Source organism: Hemicordylus capensis, chromosome 10 (assembly GCF_027244095.1).
Source record: "Hemicordylus capensis ecotype Gifberg chromosome 10, rHemCap1.1.pri, whole genome shotgun sequence".
In the NCBI taxonomy this organism is placed as follows: Eukaryota; Metazoa; Chordata; class Lepidosauria; order Squamata; family Cordylidae; genus Hemicordylus; species Hemicordylus capensis.
Genome location: NC_069666.1, coordinates 15,353,803 through 15,377,291, shown reverse-complemented (window position 1 = coordinate 15,377,291; position 23,489 = coordinate 15,353,803). Strand labels below are relative to the sequence as shown.

At 41.9% G+C, this 23,489-nt stretch overlaps 1 protein-coding gene across 10 annotated transcripts in view; it reads right to left on the bottom strand.

The window, feature by feature from the left end:
* The window catches only part of MYO9A (myosin IXA), a 168,766-nt gene that overhangs the window by 36,619 nt on the left and 108,658 nt on the right, over positions 1–23,489 (bottom strand). For 8 of the 10 annotated variants that reach the window (XM_053271838.1, XM_053271841.1, XM_053271845.1 and 5 more), the window contains 10 exons: positions 22,548–22,587; positions 20,361–20,483; positions 18,593–18,673; positions 16,377–16,487; positions 14,341–14,463; positions 13,076–13,225; positions 11,855–12,174; positions 9,505–11,163; positions 7,736–7,817; positions 6,794–7,009 (listed from right to left, as the gene is read on the bottom strand). In XM_053271838.1, the coding sequence (XP_053127813.1) occupies positions 6,794–7,009; positions 7,736–7,817; positions 9,505–11,163; positions 11,855–12,174; positions 13,076–13,225; positions 14,341–14,463; positions 16,377–16,487; positions 18,593–18,673; positions 20,361–20,483; positions 22,548–22,587 (2,905 nt within the window). The remainder of the gene's footprint in view (positions 1–6,793; positions 7,010–7,735; positions 7,818–9,504; positions 11,164–11,854; positions 12,175–13,075; positions 13,226–14,340; positions 14,464–16,376; positions 16,488–18,592; positions 18,674–20,360; positions 20,484–22,547; positions 22,588–23,489) is intronic. The other 2 variants (XM_053271840.1, XM_053271847.1) reach the window with 2 other exon arrangements.

The window sequence follows — 23,489 nt, the reverse complement described above, 5'->3', positions numbered from 1 at the left end:
GAATGAACATGCATCAAAGGTGGCTCGGTGTTGACTGCTGTTGGGTGACTGTTGAAGTTGTCGGTACCGAAGGATCGGTCGACGTTGAAGGCGTGGATGTTGGTGGTGCTTCCGTCGGGGGATGCGGCATCGAAGGCTGTGCCGAGGAAGGAGAAGGAGTACGATCCCAGTGATGGTCTTAGAGCCTTTGGTGCTTATCGTCAGGCGAGGGGATGTGGTCAGACCCTCAACGCTTAGCAGATTTCCCAGACTCACCAGAATGGTGCGATCTGGAAGAGGAAGGGGACGAGGACGTCGACCTCTATTCCGATGTCGATCCAGAAGGCTTTGTCAATGTCAAAGGTCAATGACGATGAAGAATGTTCCTTTGCAGAGCATTTTGTAGAAGTCAAGCCTGTCTTTGTCGAATCATGACGTGAAGACTTATGCTCACCTTAATGCGACGGAGGTATTGATGCCAATTTAGGCGTCACCTTAGAGGGAGTAGCCGAAGTCGAAGGACGAGGAGTGCCAGGCGTCGAAGGACTCAGCACTTCGTCATAGATTGCCGCACGGAAGCGGAGTGCCCAATTCTTCCATGTCTGCTTCGAAAAAGACAGACATATCTTACATAAGGAGTCATTATGCTCCTCTCCCAGGCACAACAAACATAGTCTGTGAAGGTCTTTCGAAGGCAATTTCATCGTATAACCCTCACACCATTTGAATGACTTTTTCTCGGCAGCGATATCGTATCCCAAGTCCAATCCATAGTCAAAACACCAGAAGTCGAAGCCAGTCCAAGTCTAGAGCCAGAGAAGTACCATCAGCCGTTCCGAGTCAAAAAACATGCGTAGCACGTCAACCAGTCAGAGTAAAATTCCAGGAAAAACAGTAAAATTTTTGGATGAACGAACAAAAAGAGGAACTTTCTGACTACAAAGGCAGCAGACCGTAGGTCCAAACGCAAAGGTGGTTGGAAAAGAGCGGAGGGACTTCGTGCCTCAGCCACGCCTTAAATAGCACGCTGCAGCGTGGGGGCATGGCTTAGGCGCTTCGACAAGCTCAGGCATAGCTACCGCTCGGCTCTTGCGCAGGCACAGAACCCATTCTTATGGGCATTGACTGATCTCGAACCAGATCACATGGACTAATGTACAGTATTGATTACAGCTGTACAAGAGGACAATCTTTTCCGCATGTTGACTCTCTCATGTAAATCACTCCTTCAAGAAGATGACATTAACACACAATCCAATTGTTGGGGAGCAATAGCAAGAGAGGGATACAGCCTTCAACCATTTTAGACAGTCTAAATCTAGTTTCACGAATTCAAAAATCACTTCAGTGAAGGTACTATTCTTCCCATGCACTTTCTAACATTTAGGAGCATAATGCAGATTTCTAAGTGTGGTCCCACTCTTGAAATAATGAATCATTATCCTCACCCATTTCTCAGGCATTTGAATTTACCAGCAATTCTCTGAGTGTGATGGGATATATTACTATGCCCTAAGAAATAAATTATATTGTGAGTGCAACATGTCTGCATGTTTCACTGCTACATTTCTCTCTCCAAACCCAAAAATACATTTATCTGCCAACTGTGGATAAGACATCACAAATATAAATATGATAACGTGGGCTCTAGACCACAAAAGCTTAGGCCACAATAAATAAGCTTGTCTTTGAGGTGCTCAATGACTCTGGTTTTTTCATGTTTACTGGTGGGTAATTTAGCTATGCCTCTGCATTGGGTGTGGCTGGATGCTGAAATTGAAAAATAAGTTTCAAATGTTGGGTTCAGATTGTGACTGATTTTACAACTTTGGATTGAATAAACCAGATCAGTCAGTTCAGATGTTATACCCAGTCGTGGCTCCTTTCTAACTATGGAAGAATTCTTCTGAGGCTTGCATGTGAAGGGGTGTGTGTGTGTGTGTGTGTGTGTGTGTGTGTGTGTGTGTGAGTGCTTTTAGAGGACATCATATGAAGTCAAGATTTATTCTTGGCTCTGGTGCCATTTGGTCTATTCTGTTTAGTTCTACTGTATTTTGTATATCTAAAAGATAAACTACTTCACCTTTTCTAATGAACTACTTCACCTTTTCTAATTAACCCTTTAAATTCGGTATGAGGTGGTAATAATTCATCTAACAGATTTTTCATGGAAAAACACACTGAATTTACAGAGCAGGGAGGGTGCAATTGGAATTTCACTCAATTTTCACTTCAGCTGAAAGAATTGGTTCAACACTTCTGTTTGAGAAGTAATGTTAATGTGCTCTTTTAGGAGCACCTAATATTAAGAAGTTAGCGATGCAAGCCTTTTGGTATTCATGCAATGGACAACATTTGGGAATACTAAAAAATAAATCAGGCAAGAACTGACATTCCATATAAGAGACTGAGGAACTCTCTTAGTAAGTTTCATTTTAGACTGTTATTGCTGCAGTTCAAATCAATGGAACTTTTATAATGCATAGAAAATATTTTTCATTGCCTTAAAGGCTGTAGAGAAGCTGTTTTCAAAAGATTAGTCCTGTTTTCTTGAAACATCAGAAGACAGGATTCCAGAATAGCATTTCCCAAGGCAGTCAGCTCTGCTGCCTTATTGTCAGTACTTGAACCTCAACGTTCATCATCAGGAGCATGTGACGGGGATAACCCATCGAGATGCTTTGATTGCAGCAACTGAGAAAGAAGCTCTCACATGTTCACTTCATTCTCTGTAATGGGGGAGCTTACTACAGTTATTTTTGTTTTGCTGATGTTAGTCTAAAAAAATCCCCAATAACTTAATAAAATCCAATCAATTTACATGCTTAGTGAGAAGATTAAATGAAATCGCTGCATGTACTGCTCTAACTACATCCAATGGACAGATTATTAGTGATGGCTTTTTAATCTTCCAGCTTCTCTCTACACTGAAGATGATTTGGGGGCTCCATTACTGCAAAGAATAAAAATCCCAGAAATACACACACTCACTCTGCATAACCACCTGACAGAGCACATAACCGTAATGTTACTTGCCACATAAGATGAGCTATTTTCCAGATTATCACTGGAAATGGTTGTCATTTCTACTACAAACCTCATAAAAGCTGCAGAAGAGCCCACAGAATGTGTCAATTTCAGCTTTAAAAGTTTGGCATATTTCTATACCCCACTGCCCAATGTTTTTTTAGTGGCCAGCAAGGACAAAGGAACAGATTCTCAATCCTTCTGCGAAGGAGGTGGTGAGGATTTTGCTGGCCCGTGCCAGTCTGCAATAGCCAGCTGGCCATGTAAGTCAGCAACAGAAAGGCTGAGCTTTTGCTCCCTAACAACTGGAGTGCAGGCGATTACCTATTTTATTTTTCTCATGAAAATAATCAACACTCTAAGCAAAGGAGGATTGTCTGACAACACTGCCTCTTGTATGGAGGACGCAAGATAAATACCCCACATGCTTGTGTGTTCAATGATATGCACTGCAGCCACCTCCTAGGACTGCTGTACTGCATACTGCTTTATCACTTGATTTAACATCCTCTGCAAAGACAAGCCATTACCATCTGAACATTAATGAGCTGCTGGACAATTTATCACTCGAACACAGTACATCTCCTACTCCAAACAGCCAGGCTAGAAAAGAAAGTGGCTCTGAGATGCAAGTGTAAAAAAACTACAATTTCCAGGAAAGAAGTCTCAGATTAAATCCTGCAATATAAAATACAGATGGAAAAAGAGATTCATGTGTCCAGGTATATATTTATACGTATTCATATGTAACGGGCATGCAATTCAGCAGAAGCTAAAAAGCAAAGCTCGATTGTGCAAACAGGTGTGCCAAACCACCAGTGAGAGAGCCAGTGATGGAACAGGAGGAGAGCATGTGAAGCGAGATGATGTCTAGGACTACTTGCATGCAAATGGTATCTGTTAAAAGGTGGCAGAAGAATCAGAGACATTTTCTGAAAAGGGGTGTGAATGAGGTTCCGTCTAAGGACGAGTACTCCAAGCAACCAATGAGCCCAGCACGCTTCTCATCTCAGCAGACATTCCCAGAGCGAAAGGCTTTATTGTGAGTGAAACTAGTGCTTTGTAACAGAGCAAACCTCCAGGAACACAGCACTTCCCTGCTATATATTTTATTTATTTTACTTATTTAAAATAATTTTTAAATTTTAGTTATTTTAGTTATTTATTATTATTTATTTACACAGTCAGACAGGTGTTATTGACTGGTTTGTTTTATCCAGACATCGAGTCCTTCCCAAGGACCTGGGATGGCTGAATTTTATTGTCAATGTTGTTGCTGTTATAGGTATCGTTGCAGAATATAGGCTGTTCCCAGTAAAGCTGCTTTTTGGAACTGGCTGATGGTGCTTTCTGTGGCTCCTATGGTGTTGAGGTGCTCTTCAAGATCTTTTGGAACTGCACCCAGGGCGCCAATTACCACTGGGATTATTTTGGTCTTTTTCTGCCACAGCCTTTCAATTTTAATTTGTAGATCTTTGTATTTTGTGATTTTTTTCTATTTATTTTTCTTCTATTCTGCTATCACCTGGTATTGCCTATTCTATTCTGCTATCACCTGGTATTGGTTATTTATGATTATGATTATTTCTTGTTTACACAGACAGGTGTTATTGACTGGTTTGTTTTATCCAGACATCAAGTCCTTCCCAAGGACCTGGGATGGCTGAATTTTATTGTCAATGTTGTTGCTGTTATTATTATAGATAGCGTTGCTATCACCTCTGCTGCAGATATTAGGCTACAACTCCTGTCAGCCTGATTTTTAGCCCTATGGCTTGGGGTAATGGGAGTTGTAGTCCAACAATAGTTGGAAGGCCAAAGTTGTGCAGCCCAGCTCTACAGGCTACAAAGCTAAGCTGAAGGGCTCCAAAACCTCCCAGACAATTCTCTGCTTCTCAGGGTCCTAGGATGACAAACACATTGTGGTGTTTGTATTAAACCAAAATCTATGCAGTCATTTTAGGTAAAGAACTCTGGGATCTGCTATGCACACAATCTGGAAGTAGCAGAAAACCACTGGCCACCCGACCTATTGTTTACCTTCTCAAGACAAAGACTAGGATTGCCTCTATTATATCTAAGGCAAGATATTTTGGCCTTAAAATTACTGGATCCAACTCCAGATCACACAAGAGTTTAGACTGGTCAAACTATGTTTACTTGAACCATCTAACTGTGCCATCACCCCACATTGCACTATTTAAGGATTTCTGCTTTACATCTTCAACTGCATACTTCATTACGTATTTGTGAAGGAGAAGGGGGTTGGCAACAAATGAAGCCTTGGTAGTGAAAGCTCAATGAAGTAGGCTTCAGGCCACAGAGATTCAGTTCGACCTGACTGCAATCCAAAGGTCCAGATTCTCTCCATGGCTCCTTCCTTGCCTTGAGGGGTAATTAATGTCTGAACTCCAGGAAACTGAGAGAAACATTCAATGGTGTTTGCATACAATGTCATCTACAGTTGTAGAGGGCTGCTATGCCAAGACCCCATTAAATTCCAGACTCTGTATTTGGGGTAGGCAAAGAACCTCTCTCATTCCCTTGTTCAATGCATTCTATATTTGGAAAGCAGGCAGGAATTGCTGGCATCAATTTTTTGCAGAGGAGGGGGAAAACCTTTTTTCCTGCTCAGCGAGGATAGAACTCCTGTTGACTGATAGGGCTGGATTGCTTACAAAATGGCCCTCATTTGCTGCAGAGGCTGCTAAAAGTTAGAACACATTTTATTTGTAGAAGTATTTGCTGTCAGAATTATAATGTAAAATTACATGTAATGTAATGCACTACTGTCCTGTATTTTATCCCCACATCCTTTCCTCTGCTTTCATTTTACCGCACTGCCAATATTGTTACAACCAATGGTTTTGACAATAAGCATTTATTCATTTCATCTAAGGCTATGAAATGATTCTGCAGAGAAAAGCATGGACCATGGGAAGGTTTGTATTTATTTCTTTATTTTTCCCAACACCTGCTATAAAACAGAAACATTTAACACCAGGGCTGCACAAATTCAGCCCTCCAGCTGTTTGGGGGTTACAACTCCAACAGCCCCCACTATCCCTGACTGTTGGCCATTGACTGGGGATGACGGGGGCAGCTGGTCAACATCTGGAGGAGGGCTGAAATTGTGCAGCCCTTGATTTATACAATACAGAGCTTGAAAGCCTTAAAGCTTGGAGCACAAATTTCTGAAGGACTGCCTGCTTCTACACAAGGTTGTCTGAGTGCTAAGGTAATTTTCTGAGGTCCTTCTCTGGGTGCCCCCATCTTCAGGACTGAGGTGGGGAACAATTTTAAAAGGCCCTTTCCAGTGGTGGCACCTCATCTGTGGAATGTTCTCAGTGAGGTTTGCCTGACACTTTCTGGCATCAGGTGGATTACCTTTATGTTTCCCCAAGCCGTGTGTGTGAGATCTGTTTTGATGCTGCTACTGTTGTATGCTGCCTTGATGCTTTTAGTAAAATGTTATACTGTTTTATATGTTTGTTTTAATTTGTGTTGGGAGTAGCAGAATTGAACGGTAGAATATACATTTTTAAATAAAGCTAAAGAAATGGCTATTCTATATCTCAGAAGCTACCCTTATTGAGAACACCCCTAAAATGTCCTCAGTGTTGTTTATCATAAACAGGACTCAACATGATGGTGCTTGCGACTATGTTCTCAGAGGTTACCCACCTATAACACCTTTACAAGCTGGAGAAAGAGCCGTGGAAAGTGTCAGCACAGCTAAGGGTTAGCTGAGAAATGCTCCCGCATAGCTGCTTGTTGGAAAATTTACCATTTCAGAGTCACTGTGACAGGGGTGCCCAAGCCTGTCTGCACACCCGGACTCAGGGTGAGGAGGTTGGTCAAGGGAGAGAAGGAATTCAAAACTGTCATCGCAATCCTCTTCCTCCGTATCCCCCTCCCAATCCGCAAAAGCACCTCTAGTCAAGAAATCGGAGCGTGTTCGTGCCATGCGGGCCTTCTTTTTATGGGCCGGTCTGGCAACCTGCTTGATACCAAATGATAAAACAGATAACATGAAAATGTTTTAAACAGACAAAAAAGGGGGGGTGATTCAGCTTCAAACAGCCAGAGGATAGGGAACATGCAACCATAAGGATTTTAAAAGTAACTCATTTCCAGATGTAACAGCTATTTTTTATTTTTAAAGTAACTCAAGTTGGTAGCAAACAAAAATGAAGGAGAGCACAAAGGAAATGTATTGCAATGGAGGCTGATAAATAATGGGGGTGGGGAATAAAACCAGACAGTGAGATGCCTTCAACACAGCTTATCTGAAAGGTCAAATCCATAACAAACACTGGCCTAGCTCTCACTGAGATGGTGGACTTGCACCTGTGCTGTACCAATTCTGACTGCAGATGGGGCTCATGTGATACAATGCTATTCCACACAACAAATATAACGGGTACAGTTCAGACACAGAGCCACCACCACCACATGGAGAACTGGGCCAATGTTTCATTTTTGCACTGCCGTGTGTGTTGCACTACCTTAAATCCTGCCACTGCTTTGCTGCTACTAAAAACATATGTATTGCAATGGAGGCTGATAAAATAATGCCCCCCGCCCCCAAGTAAAGACAGACAGTGAGACTGCGTTCAACACAGCTTATCTGAAGGCTTGCATTCATGACAAAACATTGGTGTGGCTCTCACTGAAGTGGTGGGCAATCAGCAGAAAAGATTGTTTCAAGGAAAAGGCTGCTGCTTACCTCCCCACTGCTTGGCCCAGGAACCTTTACTGGCTTTTTATGCTCTTCTTTTGAAAGAATCTGATGTGCTGAAGATTCTTTGCTGAAACAGAAATGAAGTTTTGGCAGATGACCCACAACAGGTCTTGTACATATTTCAAGATAAGTAGTCTGGTAAGGGAATCATTACACTGTCATCCAGGATCCTAGAGTCTGGTCGGAAGACAACTACATAGGCAAACACATTAAATGGACAACTTCCCTCCTAGAGAAGTTATTTTGTTTTTCTTCCCCTGGAAGCACAAGTGTAATCTCATGTACTTTCATTACTATTCCGTTCAAACATCTAGAGATAAGGAAAAAAGTTTCTTTGGAGCAGACTCACTAAAATTTCTTTAAGGAAGCTTTCAAATTTGCACTGTAGCATTGCTGCACCTCAAAAGTATGTGGACTGCACTGACTGAATACATATGAATATATGAACCCATAAAATACACCAGATAGGTCCCACCCATGAATTTAAAAAAGATGCCAGTGTACACGCTGAGCAGAATGGGCCAGACTGCAAGGAAGCCATTCAGTTTGAGGCACAGCCTTTAAGGCTTTATTTTAAGCCTCAAGATAGGCTCGGGAGTAGTAATGAAAAATTTCACATTTTGACACTACACATTCAAATGTTCAAAGTGTTCCACATACTTTACATTATAACCTGTACAGCCACTCTATAAAAAGTCAGTATTAATATCCAAGTGCTGAAATGGGCTGAGAGAGCAAGAGCAACTTGCCTAAGGCCACCTAGTGAGTTTATGGTAGAGCAAGATTCAAGCTAGGGACTTCATCGCTCAGTCTCTTAGTTCAGCATTTTCCAAGCAGTGTGCCACTGCCACGGGGCATTAGTATGCTGCAGGACACTTCCCAATGTGCCATGCCAATTCACTGAGTCAGACCCAAAAGCGGGTTGTCGGCTCCCAAAGTAACCCGCTTTGGAAGCCAGCTAGCTCCCTCATGCACAGGGAGGGACATGCCGTTCCTACTACATGAGGGGGCAAGTGGGTTCTAAAAGCAGGGCATTTAAGCTCCCTGCTTTTGGAACTCCTTTGCCCAATAATATGCTGGGAACGTCATGTCCCTCCCAGCGTATAAGAGAGCCAACCAGCTCCTAAATAAATAAAATCATGCAGTGGGCAGAGGGGCCAGTTGGGGGCACCAGTGTGCTACTATTTTTGCACAGGAGGGGTTGAATTTAAAAAAAAATATTATTATTATTTTGCTGGGAGGTTTTTCTTTTAATCTGACAGTGTGCTGCCAGATAACACACAATGGTCTTGGTCTCCTTGCTGCATCCACTCTCAAAAAGATATGGGCAGTGCCTTGGTGAAGTCTCAGAAACCAAGAGGACTAAGTAAATCAAAATCCAGAGGGGCAGGGGGGTAGAGGATTCTGGCCTTCCACACAGTTCATTCACCATCCCCATGACTAGCAGAACTCTACATTACAGAAAACGTATGCAAATCTAGTTTGTGCAGGTTGCAGAATTCAACTTTTCTGGTCAGAAGTGAGATCAAGATAGAAGAGTGTCTTCTCTGTCACAGCTGAAATGCATTTACAACTTAAATACAGTATACATATATTCCATTTGGATGCACAGTGGCATTGGGAGGGGATGTTATATTAGGGGGTGGGGAAATAAGCTCCCTCCTTTACTCTTAGGCTATTAACCTTTTCAGAAGGGCTCAGGCAGAAGTTTGGCTTTACATGTCATAAATATAATACCGCAACATGGTACTCACTTAATGCCCATATGACTGTCCTTTGGAGTAAAGAAAATGGAACCAGTTCTGATTTCACTGGAAGTGCTTTCAGTGCCTTGGCTCGGAATTCGAGGCAATCTGAACCGCTCTTTTCTTGTCGGTTGCTTAGATTCAGCCGCTGTTTGTGAATTCAGCTTTTCTATTCCAGGAGATTCCTGGACAATTGGAGTCGGACCTTCCTTTCCCTCCAGGATCATAATGATAGTTCTCTCCTTCTGGGTTGTCCGGTGAGCAGGTGGGCTTCTTTTATTTAAGACAGTAAGACCTTTAATATCCACTGATGAGGTGGGTTCTGTATTACTTGTAAGACTCTCTTGGTCCTGTGGATTCACAGTGTTGAGAGACTGAGGCCTCTCTGATCTCTTTGGTGACCTAAGACAGGCTCCTTGGGAGGACTCCCTGATCCTATTCTGCTCATTTTCCTGCTTCTCACGCTCTTCAAAAACTTTACGTTGTTTTCCCAAAATGTCCTTTTGCAGCCGAATCTGCTCCATCATCTCTCTCTCATTTTGTAGCTGCTTTTGTTTCCGGCGTTCTTCCTTCTCCACATTCAGTTTCTCTAGCTTCTTGATAACTGAGTCGGAGGGCAGCACTTCTGGAGGAGGAAAAACTGGACCCTCTTCTCCACTGAAGGAAGGCCGATATTCCTCATGAAAGACTCTACCCTGGCCTGAGCTTGCCAATTCAGGACCCTGCTTGGCATCCAGGAGCGATGATTTGCCCCCTACATCCATGCATTTGTTCCTCAGGTTATTCTCCATCACTGAATGTCCTGATTTCAGACTGTCCTGTGGTGGTAAGTAAAAAGTAGGCAGACTGCTTGAAATCAGAGGCTCTCTTGTGTGCAAGTTATAGAGAATATGGGAATCGCAGGCCAATCGCTCTTTAGTAGAAAGACACTCTGGCAACTCAGAACCTGAGATAGATCTTTTTCTCTCGGACACGTTTCTATTTATATCAGCACCGTGGATGGGAATGCCTTGATAAGCATCAGACTGAGGGCTATCTGGCAACGGGTCTCTGGGAACAGACTGGATATTGTGCTCCGGTGGCAACATAGGGTCCCGTTTGCTCTTATGAGTATCCTCATGGCTTAGCATCTCAAGGCTTCCCTGAGAGCTTTCACTCTCTGGAGTGTCCTGGGGAGACTGCATGCTTTCAGACAATAACTCTGAGGACCACTGGTGCTCCTCTGAGGGAGATGCTCCACCAGTGGACCGGACTTTAAGCAGCTCCAAACTGAAAATTGCCTGTTCTAATTCACGCATTCGACGGCTCTCACGTTTTGCCCGCACACCTTTTTTTTGGTTGAGATCTTCCAGTGACTTGGGTCTCTCTCGCACAACAACTTGCTCTTCCATGCTCACACCACTCTGGCTGTTTGCTCTCTCGTGGTGTTTATTGTTAAAAGTCCCAGAATTATCTGAGAGATCAGTCTGACCTACTCTATTTTCTATCACCGATTTATGCTCTTCTACAGCTCTCACCCTCTCTTCAAATGAACAATCTTCCCATTCAGAAGGATCTGAACCCTTAATATCCAAACTGTCCTCTGACTCCAGTCCATCCGCTTCTTTCACTGTTAGTCCATTTCGCAAGGGTGTTTCTCTTGATCTTTGCTCTTTCAAAGTCCTATACCTTAAAAAGAAAAAAGAAAAAAAAGAGGCAGGGAAAAAGATATCAGATTTTTAGTTTATTGCTACATTACCTCCCCTTCCTTTCCAGACCAGTTCCTTTAATACTGCATCCTAAATACATGAGGATGTATGTGCTTCCTGTCCTTCTACAGAACCAAGTGGGACCCACTGGTTCCTCAGACACTGCATTCCATCACTCGTGGAATGGACCATTCCCTTATACATCACAGAATGGGTTAGACGTCACCATTGTTATAGTTAACATTAAGGTATTAAGTTAAACAGAGGCAATTCTGCACCCAGTTTCCAGCAATCTTCTGTTAGATACTGTGCAGCATGCAGACAGACAAACTAGTTACAGCTAAGCACCACTGAAATCAATGAGACAAGTTTATCACGATGAAGTTAAGCCTATTTTCAATGCGAATTATGAATGACTAGTCTGGATGCCAGCAATTATTAAAGAGAGTGTGGCCATTTTGAGCTAGTAACAGAAGACTGTATGAATTTAACATCACTCATACCTCTGTTAAACAGTGATCTTCATTGAAGTAGGAACTCCGGATATGCTGTAAGCAGCTATTTCTATTCATTTCATTAAGAACACCCTATCAGCAACCACCTCCCAATAGCTCAAGGTATCTCTTCATTTAGAATCCTATCTGTCCTTCCATGAAGGTTTCCGGAATTACCTGAGGCGTGTTCTGTGTCCTCTGTATGCAGCTTGCAACAAAATGACTTTGTTCCTCTTGGCCTTGTAGAGATTCCTGGTGTGGTAGCTTCGCCACTTTGCCTGAATGGAAGTTGCTGCGGCATGCCTGCGCCTCAAGCACTCGCGCCAGCAGCTCTGGATAACAAAGCTTGCCACCTTCACTTGCTGGAACCTTCGCCTTGCTACATAGCCACGCCAGCAGGACTGAAGAACAACTGCTGCCTTGCCTAAAAAGATGGAATCATTCAGGGATTCTTCTGCCTCCACTTGTTTCCTTCTTTGATAACAACGCCAGTAACTCTACAAAGAAAGACACCAACAACATCATCTAGCACTCCATATTGTGACAGATTTCCTGAAAGAAAGAGCCATTAAAAGAAAGGCAAATTAATATCTAGTGACACCACCTTAATTTCACCTAATTTTACCATGTGTCTTTAATGGACGCTGGTTGTCCAAACCACATAGGAACGTAGGAAGTTGCCATATACTGAGTCAGACCATTGGTCTATCTAGCTCAGTATTGTCTTCACAGACTGGCAGCAGCTTCTCCAAGGCTGCAGGCAGGAATCTCTCTCAGCCCTATCTTGAAGATGCCAGAGAAGGAATGTGGAATCTAGATGCTCTTCCCAGAGCAGCTCCATCCCCTAAGGGGAATATCTTACAGTGTTCGCACATCAAGTCTCCCATTCATATGCACCCAGGGTAGACCCTGCTTAGCTAAGGGGACAAGTCATGCTTGCTACCACAAGACCAGCTCTCCAAACCCTCAGAAATGTGAGGAATCCAGCCACAGATTCTACTCTGTCGCTCAAACATCAATTTTAAATAGTCATTGTTTTTCCAAGTATGAGGCACAAGCACTATAAAAGCTTTGTTTTACTGCTGCTCAAGGTAGCAGTGCACAGATTTAAAGAGTGTAGCCACATTTTAAATCTTGATCCATACAAGTATTTTGTGATATGGATGGAAATAGCAAAAAGACTTGCAGAAAGTCTAAATTTCAGTGCTACAGGAGGTCAGTTTTTTGCAACAGGATATGGACAGATGTCTGTTTCTTCTTAATAAGCTTCCCCACTCCTCTGGTGTACAATGTCATTATTCTGTGTATAAATCTGAGGTTGTATGTTCCATAGGAAGCATGGCAAGTCATACATGCTAAAGGTCTTAAGTCAATGAAGAGCATCTGCTTTGCACTCACCTGTATGATCACAGCTGCCTGTCTCATGTTCAGATATTGCCTTCTATAGAGCATAGTGCGGAACCAACTCTGCAACAGAGTGATCCTTTGCAATACCTCCTGGTGCAGTAGATCCTGTAAAAGCTGCCGTTCCTGCTCCTTCATGAAAACCTAAACATACAATATGGAAAGCAAGAAGAAATCTATATTGATTCAAGATCAGATTAATACCACTTCACAAATATTTTGATGTACTAATCTTAACAGCTGAGCACTTGCAGATGGTTTCTGCTTAACACACCAGCCAACTTCTAGGTGTCTACATACTTGGGAGGGTGGGAGGAACCAACCAATTCTGCCTACCTCTATGGACTCTCACAGACGTCAGTCTGAGTACTATCCACAGGCAAAGTGTACTTAAAATACACTCTTCAGAGACATCATGGGGGTGGGGGTGGGGGATGAGCCCATAGCTCAGTGGTAGAGCATCTGTTGCATGCAGAAGGTCTTGGGTTCACTCCCTGGCATTTCCAGGTAGGGCTGGGAGACAGTTCTGCCTGAAACCTTGGATAGCTGCTGCCAGACTCTGACACTCCCCAACTAGATGAGCCAATGGTCTGTCTCACTTTCTGGAAGTGCCTTCTGTAGAGCATGGCATGGATCCAGCTCTGCAATAGAGTGATCCTTTGCAATACCTCCCGTGCAGTATAAGGCTGCTTCCTATGATCCCACCATTTGCTTGCAGATATGGCATTTTTTGAACCTAGCTCATCTGAAGGGAAATGAACAGCAAGTAAAGTTGGATAAGACAATGCTGAAAATAAAGCTTTAAAAATAAGCCCCCGTTATGGTCACTTTCATCTCAGGATAATCTGAGGCAGAGGAGTCCACCTGCTATCCAGATATAGTTGAAAGTGAATTGAGGAGGGGGTTGTCTCCTCCTAGCATCTGGGACACTAGTCTGGCATGGCCAAAGCAGCACATGGGTCCTTCTCACTCTAACAGACATTGTGCTCAAGGGAAGTTCAACTTCGATTATGGCAGCAAGTCGCACCCATAAGTGATACTGTGTGTATGTGTGAGATCTCAAGGAAGTACCTTTTAATATTGTGTCAGGAAACAACAAGCTGCAGCTTAAAACTTAGGAACATGGCACCCAACCCGCCTTCAAATAGCACGCTGTAGGCATGGAGGCTTGGATGCCCTGACGAGCTGCGGCATTGCTACCGCGTGGTTCCTGCGCAGGTGCAGAACCCCATACTTATGGATCTCGATCCAGATCTTACCATTGTCCTCCCAACTTGATAATTCTCAGGACTTGTCTTTGTTTTCCTGAAGAAATCTTGGATATTTTGCTTAGATGGAATTGTGCCTCGTGGGAGAAGAACATGGAAATGGTCTACAAAGTCCTGGAAAATTAGACACCCCCCCATTCAGTTGTTATAAGCACAAATTTTGTAGGTTATTAGAAGACGCTTACAGTGGTCAACGGTTCTATGGAAATGCATTCAAACGAAAACCCTAGAAGACCTGATACTGCCGACACTACAAAATTCAAAAACTTCTATTCCTATTGCATTCAAAGCTTTCTGGTCTACATGACAAAGAATGGAATCACAGAAGTATTTCAAGTGCATTTTGTAGAGTGGGGGAGAATGGTATTTTCCACCCCATGAAGGCAATATAAAAAGTGCTATGCTGGAATGCAAAATTTCCAAAAGAGTTTCAAAACTGTGACCAGTTCATGATTGCTGATCTCTGTGAAACAGCAAAAAATAATTAAAAAAAAAAAACCACATGGATGCTGCGTTCCAACTTAACCTTTTTCCCTGATGAAGTGAAATATGTCAAAATATGCAGTAGCATTTCCATGTAAATGGACATGGGATTCTGCAACTTAATGTGTTGCACAATTTCTCACAGAAAGTCATGAAACAGCAGAGTGGTTTATAAAACAGATTTTTCAGGAAATACAACTTCAGTTTTGTCAAGACTGAAGTTTTATATCAGCCTGTCAGATATGACAAAGAGGGCTCAAGCATCTTTAAAATTTTGAAAAACAGCAGTCTATCTCTTTATTTAATATATTAAAACCCTCATCAAGCAGTTTATAAACATAAGAACTGGAATATAATTAGAATAAAGATATAAGGGTAAAGATGGCAGTTAGAAAGAGTTGGCACTCCTGTCTAATCTCCTCTCATGAAAGGTGATTTATAGTTCTAGAAAAACTACAATCTCTGGAAAATAAAAATAGAAAGGAATGATATTTAGTATTTTCCTGGCAAAACAACTGTATGCAAGTAGCCTTACAATCAAACTACAAATTAAGTTGGACACATACTTTGGCTTTTCAGTTTAAAAAATAAATAAAACAGCAGGTAAGGACGAAAGGATTGGGGCACATGGTGTGTGTTGTGTGGGGGCTATTTAAACCTTTCTTGCCCAATGCAAGTTCTACTCCTGAAGCTGCCATTAGTGTCCAATAGACCCAATGATCATACTTCTGGAATTGCTGGAGCTAATAGCCACTTTGGAAGCATGACTGCAATGAAGGACTGCAACAGCCCCAGCCCCATTGGCAGCTGCTATTTAATTCACAAAAAAGCAGGGCCAAGCTACAATGTAATGTGTGGTTTTGGTCAATAATCTGCAGTGCTGAGTTACCTCTGATGGAAAGCCTAGCTTACCTAATAGGAACCCATTCACATAACAGTATCTTGATAGACAAAGAATAAAAAGTAAATAGTAATAGTAAAGAATGAAATAGGAAGCTTCAACAATAAGATCCCTAAGAACATAAGAAGAGTCTTTCTGGATCAGGCCTAAGGGCCATCTAGTCCAGTAACCTGTTTCACTCACTCAGTGGCTACCAGATGTTTTTGAATGCCTCACAACAGGAGATGAAGGCATGCCCCATCTCCTGCTGTTATTTTTCTGCAACTGATATTCAGAGGTATCCTGTTTTTGAACATGGAGGCAGCCTCTAGTTATCAGGACTAGTAGCCATTAATGGACATCCCACAGGGGTTTTGTTTTTGCCTTTTAAAAATTGGCTTTGTGACAACTTTTCCTCACAGCAAATGGCAGATGCAGCTAATGAGAAACATGCCCAGCAGATTTATATGCTTACAAGCATAAATCTGAGATTGCATGTGGCTGAACAAACAGCAATTCCATTATTAGTTCCAGCACCTTTTATATATATTAGATGAGATGAGATGTGCATTCAACTACATTTACAAAAAAAGCATTCCCCAACCCGAGTCTTGACATCAGCATGTTAGCAACCTTTCAGAGGACTTGGTGAATATAATCTAACCTGGAAGGAATATTTGCAGCTGTATCCTGACTGCCGAATGTGCACCGTCTCCAGCATTCCTGTGTACCGTAACTGCCGAAGCACCAGGTTATCACTAAATCTCAGGGGAAGCTGAAAAAGCAAAACATACAGGGACCAAGTCGTTAAAGCCTGACTGCAAGTGCACTCAAGTAAGTAGGTTTGCATGAATGATTTAAACAGACATTAAAAGAAGAACTCCATTGATATGAGTGTGCAAGTTCTTCTGATAGAAATGGGAGTTGTGCAAATGTTTTTCAGAACAGATTTCTTCTCAGATGCATTACCTCCAAATCTAAATAAACATTTTTTCTGGATTCGCAGAGATTTACCATAGACATGCTTTCTCTCTCTGAAACATGCAAATTTCACTTCCCTTTTCAGATCTGACAATGATGCAGTGTTTGGTTTACAAAAACACAAACCAACGCTAGCTTCAAACCAGCTTGCAATATGGGTTTGCAAACTTTGGTTAAGGCTTACTCCAGTTTTAACATCAATGCAGACAAAATGCCACACCATAGTTCCAAAAAAGGAAAGGGGTAAGTGGGAATTAGTGTATTTGTGGAGGGAACATAGGAGCTTGTGGTATGCTTCTGATATTAGAGATATCGGAGAATGGGAACATTATTGCTTTGCCTTCTGTTACAGCTTGCCAGTTTTAGATAGGCCACTCATTTTTATAATTTATTATACTTCATGCTGAAGAAGAACCCCTGTTGAACTCACAATGTTGGAAATTGAACTATTCCATTAGAGCAAAATGAGGGTGACAGCAAAGAAACCTAACAACTACAGCATCCAATGAATTGGTTGTACTTTAAGTAGATAAAAGGAGCAATGTCAATTAATAGATTAGAAATACAGCTTTAAAACAAAGATAATAAACCTGTTTTTCCCTAAGTGCTGCTCCTCACATTCAACACTGGTAAAATTTTCATGTGTTGGGGGAAGGAGCTTTTCATTAACAGTACAATGAATTTCTGTATTTAAAAGCCAAGATGGGCATAATTATATTATTCAAGTTATATCAGAACTATGTTATCTGTAAGTCAGGGATGCAGCAAGGTTGCAGTGGATCCTGGCCCACGCTATCTTGCTGTAAATCCTCCCTGGTCCTTGTAGAGCTCCTCATCACGTGGGCCAGCAAGGAAGGACCCGGCTCAGCGTCCTTGCCCGCAGGGAGCAGGGGACCCAATCCGGCATACCCTGTATTGGTGGCTTTGTTCAGCGGCGCAGCCATTAAAGGCGCGGCCACTAATGGCGGCAAAGGCGAACCCGGCAATCTAGTAGTGAATGGGAAGCCTGAGGTCTTTCTCCCCATGGGGACTAAAATACATCTAGTAGCCTGTTGTCTCTCCATTAGGCAATAGACATTAAAAGGGGGTACACAGAGTAAGAAGAAAAAACGAGGTAACGGACAAGTGGAGGACAGGTTGGGTTTGTTTTTTTTAACGATATATATAGGCTTAAGAATAATAATGAAGGAATAGGTATGAAAATATATAGTATTAAAGAATTAAAAGGAGAAGAACAAACAATACAAGAGCAATACAAATAATCTCTGCCTAGAAGCACAGCTGGACTAAAAGAATTGGGCGGGGTTATCCGTCCCGGGCTCTTAAGGCTAGTAATAGAATTTCATTAATCCTGCCTGGGAGCACATGGGAAAGGATAACCCAATGAGAGATGTCCTAGACTACAGGCATCAGAGAACAGAGGTGTTTGCGTTGCTCGCTTCTGATCAAAGCACACTTTTGATACAAAGTAGTTAAAATGACATTCGACATACTACCTTTGCCCATGGTACTGAATCATAAGAAACTAATCTGCAGTAAATGCCATCTATACTGAGACAGCATAATGTTTATTTGAAACATAAATGCTTAATTAAAATCAAGATTATTATGACCAAGCATCTTTAAACTGACAAATAGCTTTAACTAAGGAACAAGATTTTACTTTTCCATGCAAGAGAAGAGAAGCAGGTAAGCCAGCCAGATTCATGTTGTTAATCTAAAACAGTTTGGCACAGATAATTGTTGAAGTGTTGATCCCAAAGAACAATGAGCACAAAGGAAGATGTTACCTTTGATGAAACTTACAAAAGTGGTTGACTGATATGGTCTCCTAGATAACAATAAAGACTCAAAGTTTGATTTTAGTTGCCAGTTGGTTGAAATTGTGGAGGCTCTTACCTTATCAGCATTAGAGCGAATGCACTTGACAAAATAGGGCTCCGCTTGGCCAAGCGTCTCCATCAATTTGGTAAGTGAAGCCTAACATGGAAAGTAAGATACAGAATTGGGTTCTGCAACAACTACTGTTGGGTACACAAGTTACATTTTGCCAAACTATCACTGGTGCTGCTTTTAAACTATGATTTAAAACATGTGAAATAGGAATTGTGGTAACATTGCCTCTTATAGAATGCAAAGACATGAAAAATGACTGCTATACACTGTATGGCAGTGGGACCGAGTGGACGATGATTCCAGGCACATTCCATATGCTGGATGTCAATCACCAACTCATTCCAAAGCCACAAGGAATGAGCCTGATATGTGAAACAGAAACATTGAGAGCTATTTCTCATCCCTGATCCTAATTGGAAAAGGTTCCAGTCATATATTAAGCATGTTGCTTCTCCAGTGAAAGAAAAGTAACTCTAAATTCAAATCACAGCTTTACTCTAAATATAGTGTATTAAATTTAACCGAGTTTATATTAAGCAATGAAACATTTCTCCAGCTATTTTTAGACAAAGCCCCTTTAATGTGCATTGGATATATTCTACTTCTATACAGGTCTGTTCTCGTCCAGAAATCTCACTCCAGAACATTTCACTGAATCATACCTAAGACAACAGAATATCCACTCAAATCTCAATAGTTCTCCTTCTGGTTTATTGTGTATACTATAAAATGCACCTTCACTTATTGAGACAAGCAAAATATTCAGTTAGGTGTCTCAACAATTACATGTACTATTTAAGTAGTATTACAAGGCTGTTCAGAAGACATGGTATGGCTGAAACGAAACCAGCAACATCTTGTTTCTATTGATTCTTTAAAAATATTGTACGTGACTGATACAGGGTCACAAAATTATTGTCTTGTTCAAAATTCCATGCAGACAAAATTCATTTGATTAACTGAATCAAAGGCTCATGTGGCTGTCTGAATACAGTTATATGTCACAGCCTATGCAAAACCTAAAAAGTCAGTGAACCATATTCACAGGGTTCGACATCAGTTTTAAAATAAACTTTATATGATTATATATATGATTTGACTTGCAGCAATCCTTTCCTCAATGCAACATAGGTCCTAGCTCAATTCACTTTCTAAGCTCATATACATACAGGCAGAGAGGCCCATCAGGAGCTGAAGAATTCATCAGTGGATCAAGCTGGGCCTCTCAGGCTATATATGATGGCACAGGAGGCTCCGCTTCCCAAAAGAAACAATGACTACGTGCTGGGGGGCGGGGGGATTGCCTTCCACAGAGTGCACTAGCCACTACTGGTGAAGCCAGGGTCAAGCCATTTTCAAGGACAAATCAGTCGCAAACATATACTTTTTGGTTAGTTGTTCAATAACATTGTCTATATTTCAGCCAACAAGTTCCTTGTTCCTTTTAATACACACAAGGTGACAATGAGCCACAAGTTTGTATTACTCTGCAACTTTGGTGCAAATTGCCTTTTAAAAAGTTTGCAAAGTTTAATAAAGATCTCCAGAGGGATGAGGATTATCGGAAACTAGTTAATAGGATACCTAGAGATAAGGAGCAACCTGGGAACTTAAGAAAAGACATCTTAGCAGACAGAACTGAGTAGCCTCTCTGCACTAGTCAGTCTTCTACTCCTCTTTCATTTCACTTGATACAGAGTCTATCAGGGTCATTTTTCACATTGCCCATTTCCCAAAATCAAGCTTCCGAAAATAAACACTGGCAAATCACCTGGAACTGTGCACTGATGCTTGGGGGCTTCTTCTTCTTGTGAAGATGGAGAAGAGACTTTGTGATACGATCATGCAGCGTCAGGTTTGTCAGGTGCTTCAATGATTTCACCTCCAGCAAGTGCTGTAGAAATAAAGCAGCAGAAGTGAACTTTGGTTGTGAAAACACCTTGTGTGCTGGATATGGCTATACATCCATGCAAGGTCAATTGTATAGTCTGGCTACAGGACATGCCTCAAGCACCTTGTTCTCTCCCCTCCCAATCAACACAAGATGACAATTAGGATAAAGAAAAGCCACATTTATTTACCCCACCCTTCTATGTGCAGCGACCTGCCTAGAGAGCAGGAGGCTGTTGGTTCGAATCTCCGCTGGTGTATATCAGGCAGCAGCGATATAAGAAGGTGCTGAAAGGCATCATCTAATACTGCATGGGAGAAGGCAATGGTAAAACATTCCTATATTCTACCAAGAAAACCACATGGCTCTGTGGTTGCCAGGAGTCGACAGCGACTCAACCTTTCCTTTTTTCATCAAGTTGAAGTACATGGTGGCTTACAAACACCACTAAAATTAAAACCAACTAGCTGACCCAGGTGCAGAGTATCTGCACCCCTAGTTCTTTCTTCCTCCCCCTCCATTTCAGAGCTCAGCCAGTTCTCCTCCCATCCCTTCAGTCAGTCTCCTTCACTGCCCTTTCCGTCGGCAGCTCTCATCCTCCTTGCGAGGAGGCTGGTGGGCCCATTTTCGCTGCCTGCTCAGACGCTTGCAGTGGTGCCAGTGCTGCCTCCTCGACCTCCCTCCCCCACACCAGCTCTCATCATCCTCGTGAGGAGCCCGGCTGCCGCCTTCTCAACCTCTCCCCGCCAGCATATGTCATCCTTGCGAGGAAGCCAGTGGCACCATCTTCGCCGCCTGCTTGGCTGTCCTTGGTGGCTCACACTGGCACCGCCTCCTCCTCCTCCTCCCTCATCAGCTCATGCAACTCCCACCAGCTGCTTGCAAACTCTCATGAGAGCTGCCACAAACGGGATTAGCCATGGGTACGCCTTAGAGAACTATAGATATATAGATATTAAAATAGAATTCATATACAAACCCAAAATATGGCGGCACTAAAGAGGCAGAAACCTAACAGGCAACCACCATTAACATCACTTTCAATAAAATTAAAGTAGGGGCCAGGTGAATACATTTTGGGGGAGCATTCAACAGTTGGGTGCTGTAACAGAAAAGGCCCTGTTCTTGATAATAGCCTTCACTCACCCAGCTTATGAAAGTGGAGGCACCTGGAGCATGGCCTGATTAGATTATCTCAGTGTATAGGTGGACTCATACAGGAGAAAGCTATTCTTCAGAGACTATGGACCCAACACATTTAGGCCAAAACCAGCACTCTGAATTGTACAACATTCAGGAAACAAACCTAAAGCCAGTGAAGAGGTTTCACTACTGGTTGAATATAATCACCATAATAGCTATCAGTTAATTCTGACAACAGTGTGCAGAGCCAAACAACTGTTTCTGACTGGTCTTCATACTAGCCCTAAGTAATGCATTACTGCAACCCAATCTAGACGTTACTCAAGGAATAACGGGCAAGATGAGGTTTTCCAGAATGCCTTAAGACAATAGGCAATGGAAGTACCTGTTTGTTTTAGACACACACAACTAGCAAACTGACTACAACGTTTCCTCAGTGAAAGCTATGAGTACCTATCTAATTTAAGGGATGGAGTAGCTCGCCCCCTGCTTTTTTGCTTGAAACTCAATTCCCAAGATCTTTAGCAAATTGTTACTTAGAAGCATCAAAAAAATGAAAACTCTTGCACTTGGAAGTAAATAAGTTAATATTTAACTCAGAGCCGCTTCACATACAAGTTCTTCATATACCAATAACCACCTCCATCTAAGAAAAAATGCAAAAAACCGCCCAGAGAAACAAGTTGGGGCGGTATAAAAGTGTAATAATAAAAATAAATAAATAAAAATGTGTACAGCATCTTTTGCTAAGAATACAATACTTGCATGTACAGTGAAATACATGCACATGCATTCATAAGCAATGGTGAATACCCTGTGTTAGCGTGCTTTTCTTATAAGGAATTCTGTGTTTTAAAAGTGTGTGTGAAGTAGTCCTCACAAACACGAGTAGTGCTTTGACCTCAAATACTTGAATTTTCTCACCTTTGGAAGATTAGGCTTGGCTTTGAAGTTTTTGTTTCGCCTAAGAAAATCATAAGGAGAATCATATTTAAGTAATAGGAATGGCATGCTTATCGCCAATTTCATTGCAACAAAATCTCTACAAACATACCTGCTGAAGTATTAAAAACCAGGCAAACACATTTATGGAAAGAAGGCAGATATACAACAGGATTTCTCATGTTAGGTACTAGAATAAACTGGACCACAGCATAATGTTACAAAACAAGCAGGGACATTGCTGCAATTATGTACTAAAAGCTATTGATAGACATAGGAACATAGGAAACTGCCATACACTGAGTCAGACCATTGGTCTATCTAGCTCAGTATTGTCTTCACAGACTGGCAGTGGCTTCTCCAAGGTTGCAGGCAGGATAAATATAACAAACAGCGTTTTGCATCTTCTCTTTGCTTTACATTTCCCTGAATCTGAAACTAGATGGGGACACTGTGTTGTATATGTTTGCAATGTCCCTTCTTATTTCTTCTCACATGCATTTTGGGGTGCATGTGTAAAAATTGTTTTTAAAATGTACTGAATTGACAAAGTAGTCAGTTTCTTGTCAAACTCATGCAACTCCATAATACATACTTCTTTGCAATCCAAAATATAAAGTTAGTTCTTGTATTTGTGTTATTAAAAAATGGTATATGGGCATAAAGGGACATTTAATAGATGCAATTTGTTGCAAAAGTTTGAAAATACACTGTACGGCATGTTCCCAATAGTAGTTTAACCACAACTTATTAGGATCATTGGGTGGGGTCCTAAAATAGTTCACAGGTTATCTATCTCTATATCAGACTTTGGAATGCTCCCCCAGTGGCCATTCACTCCTCAGACTCCATCATGGGTTTTAGAAAGCTTGTTAAAACTCAGCTTTTTATCCAGGCTTTTACATAATCGTTTTTACTGCTGCT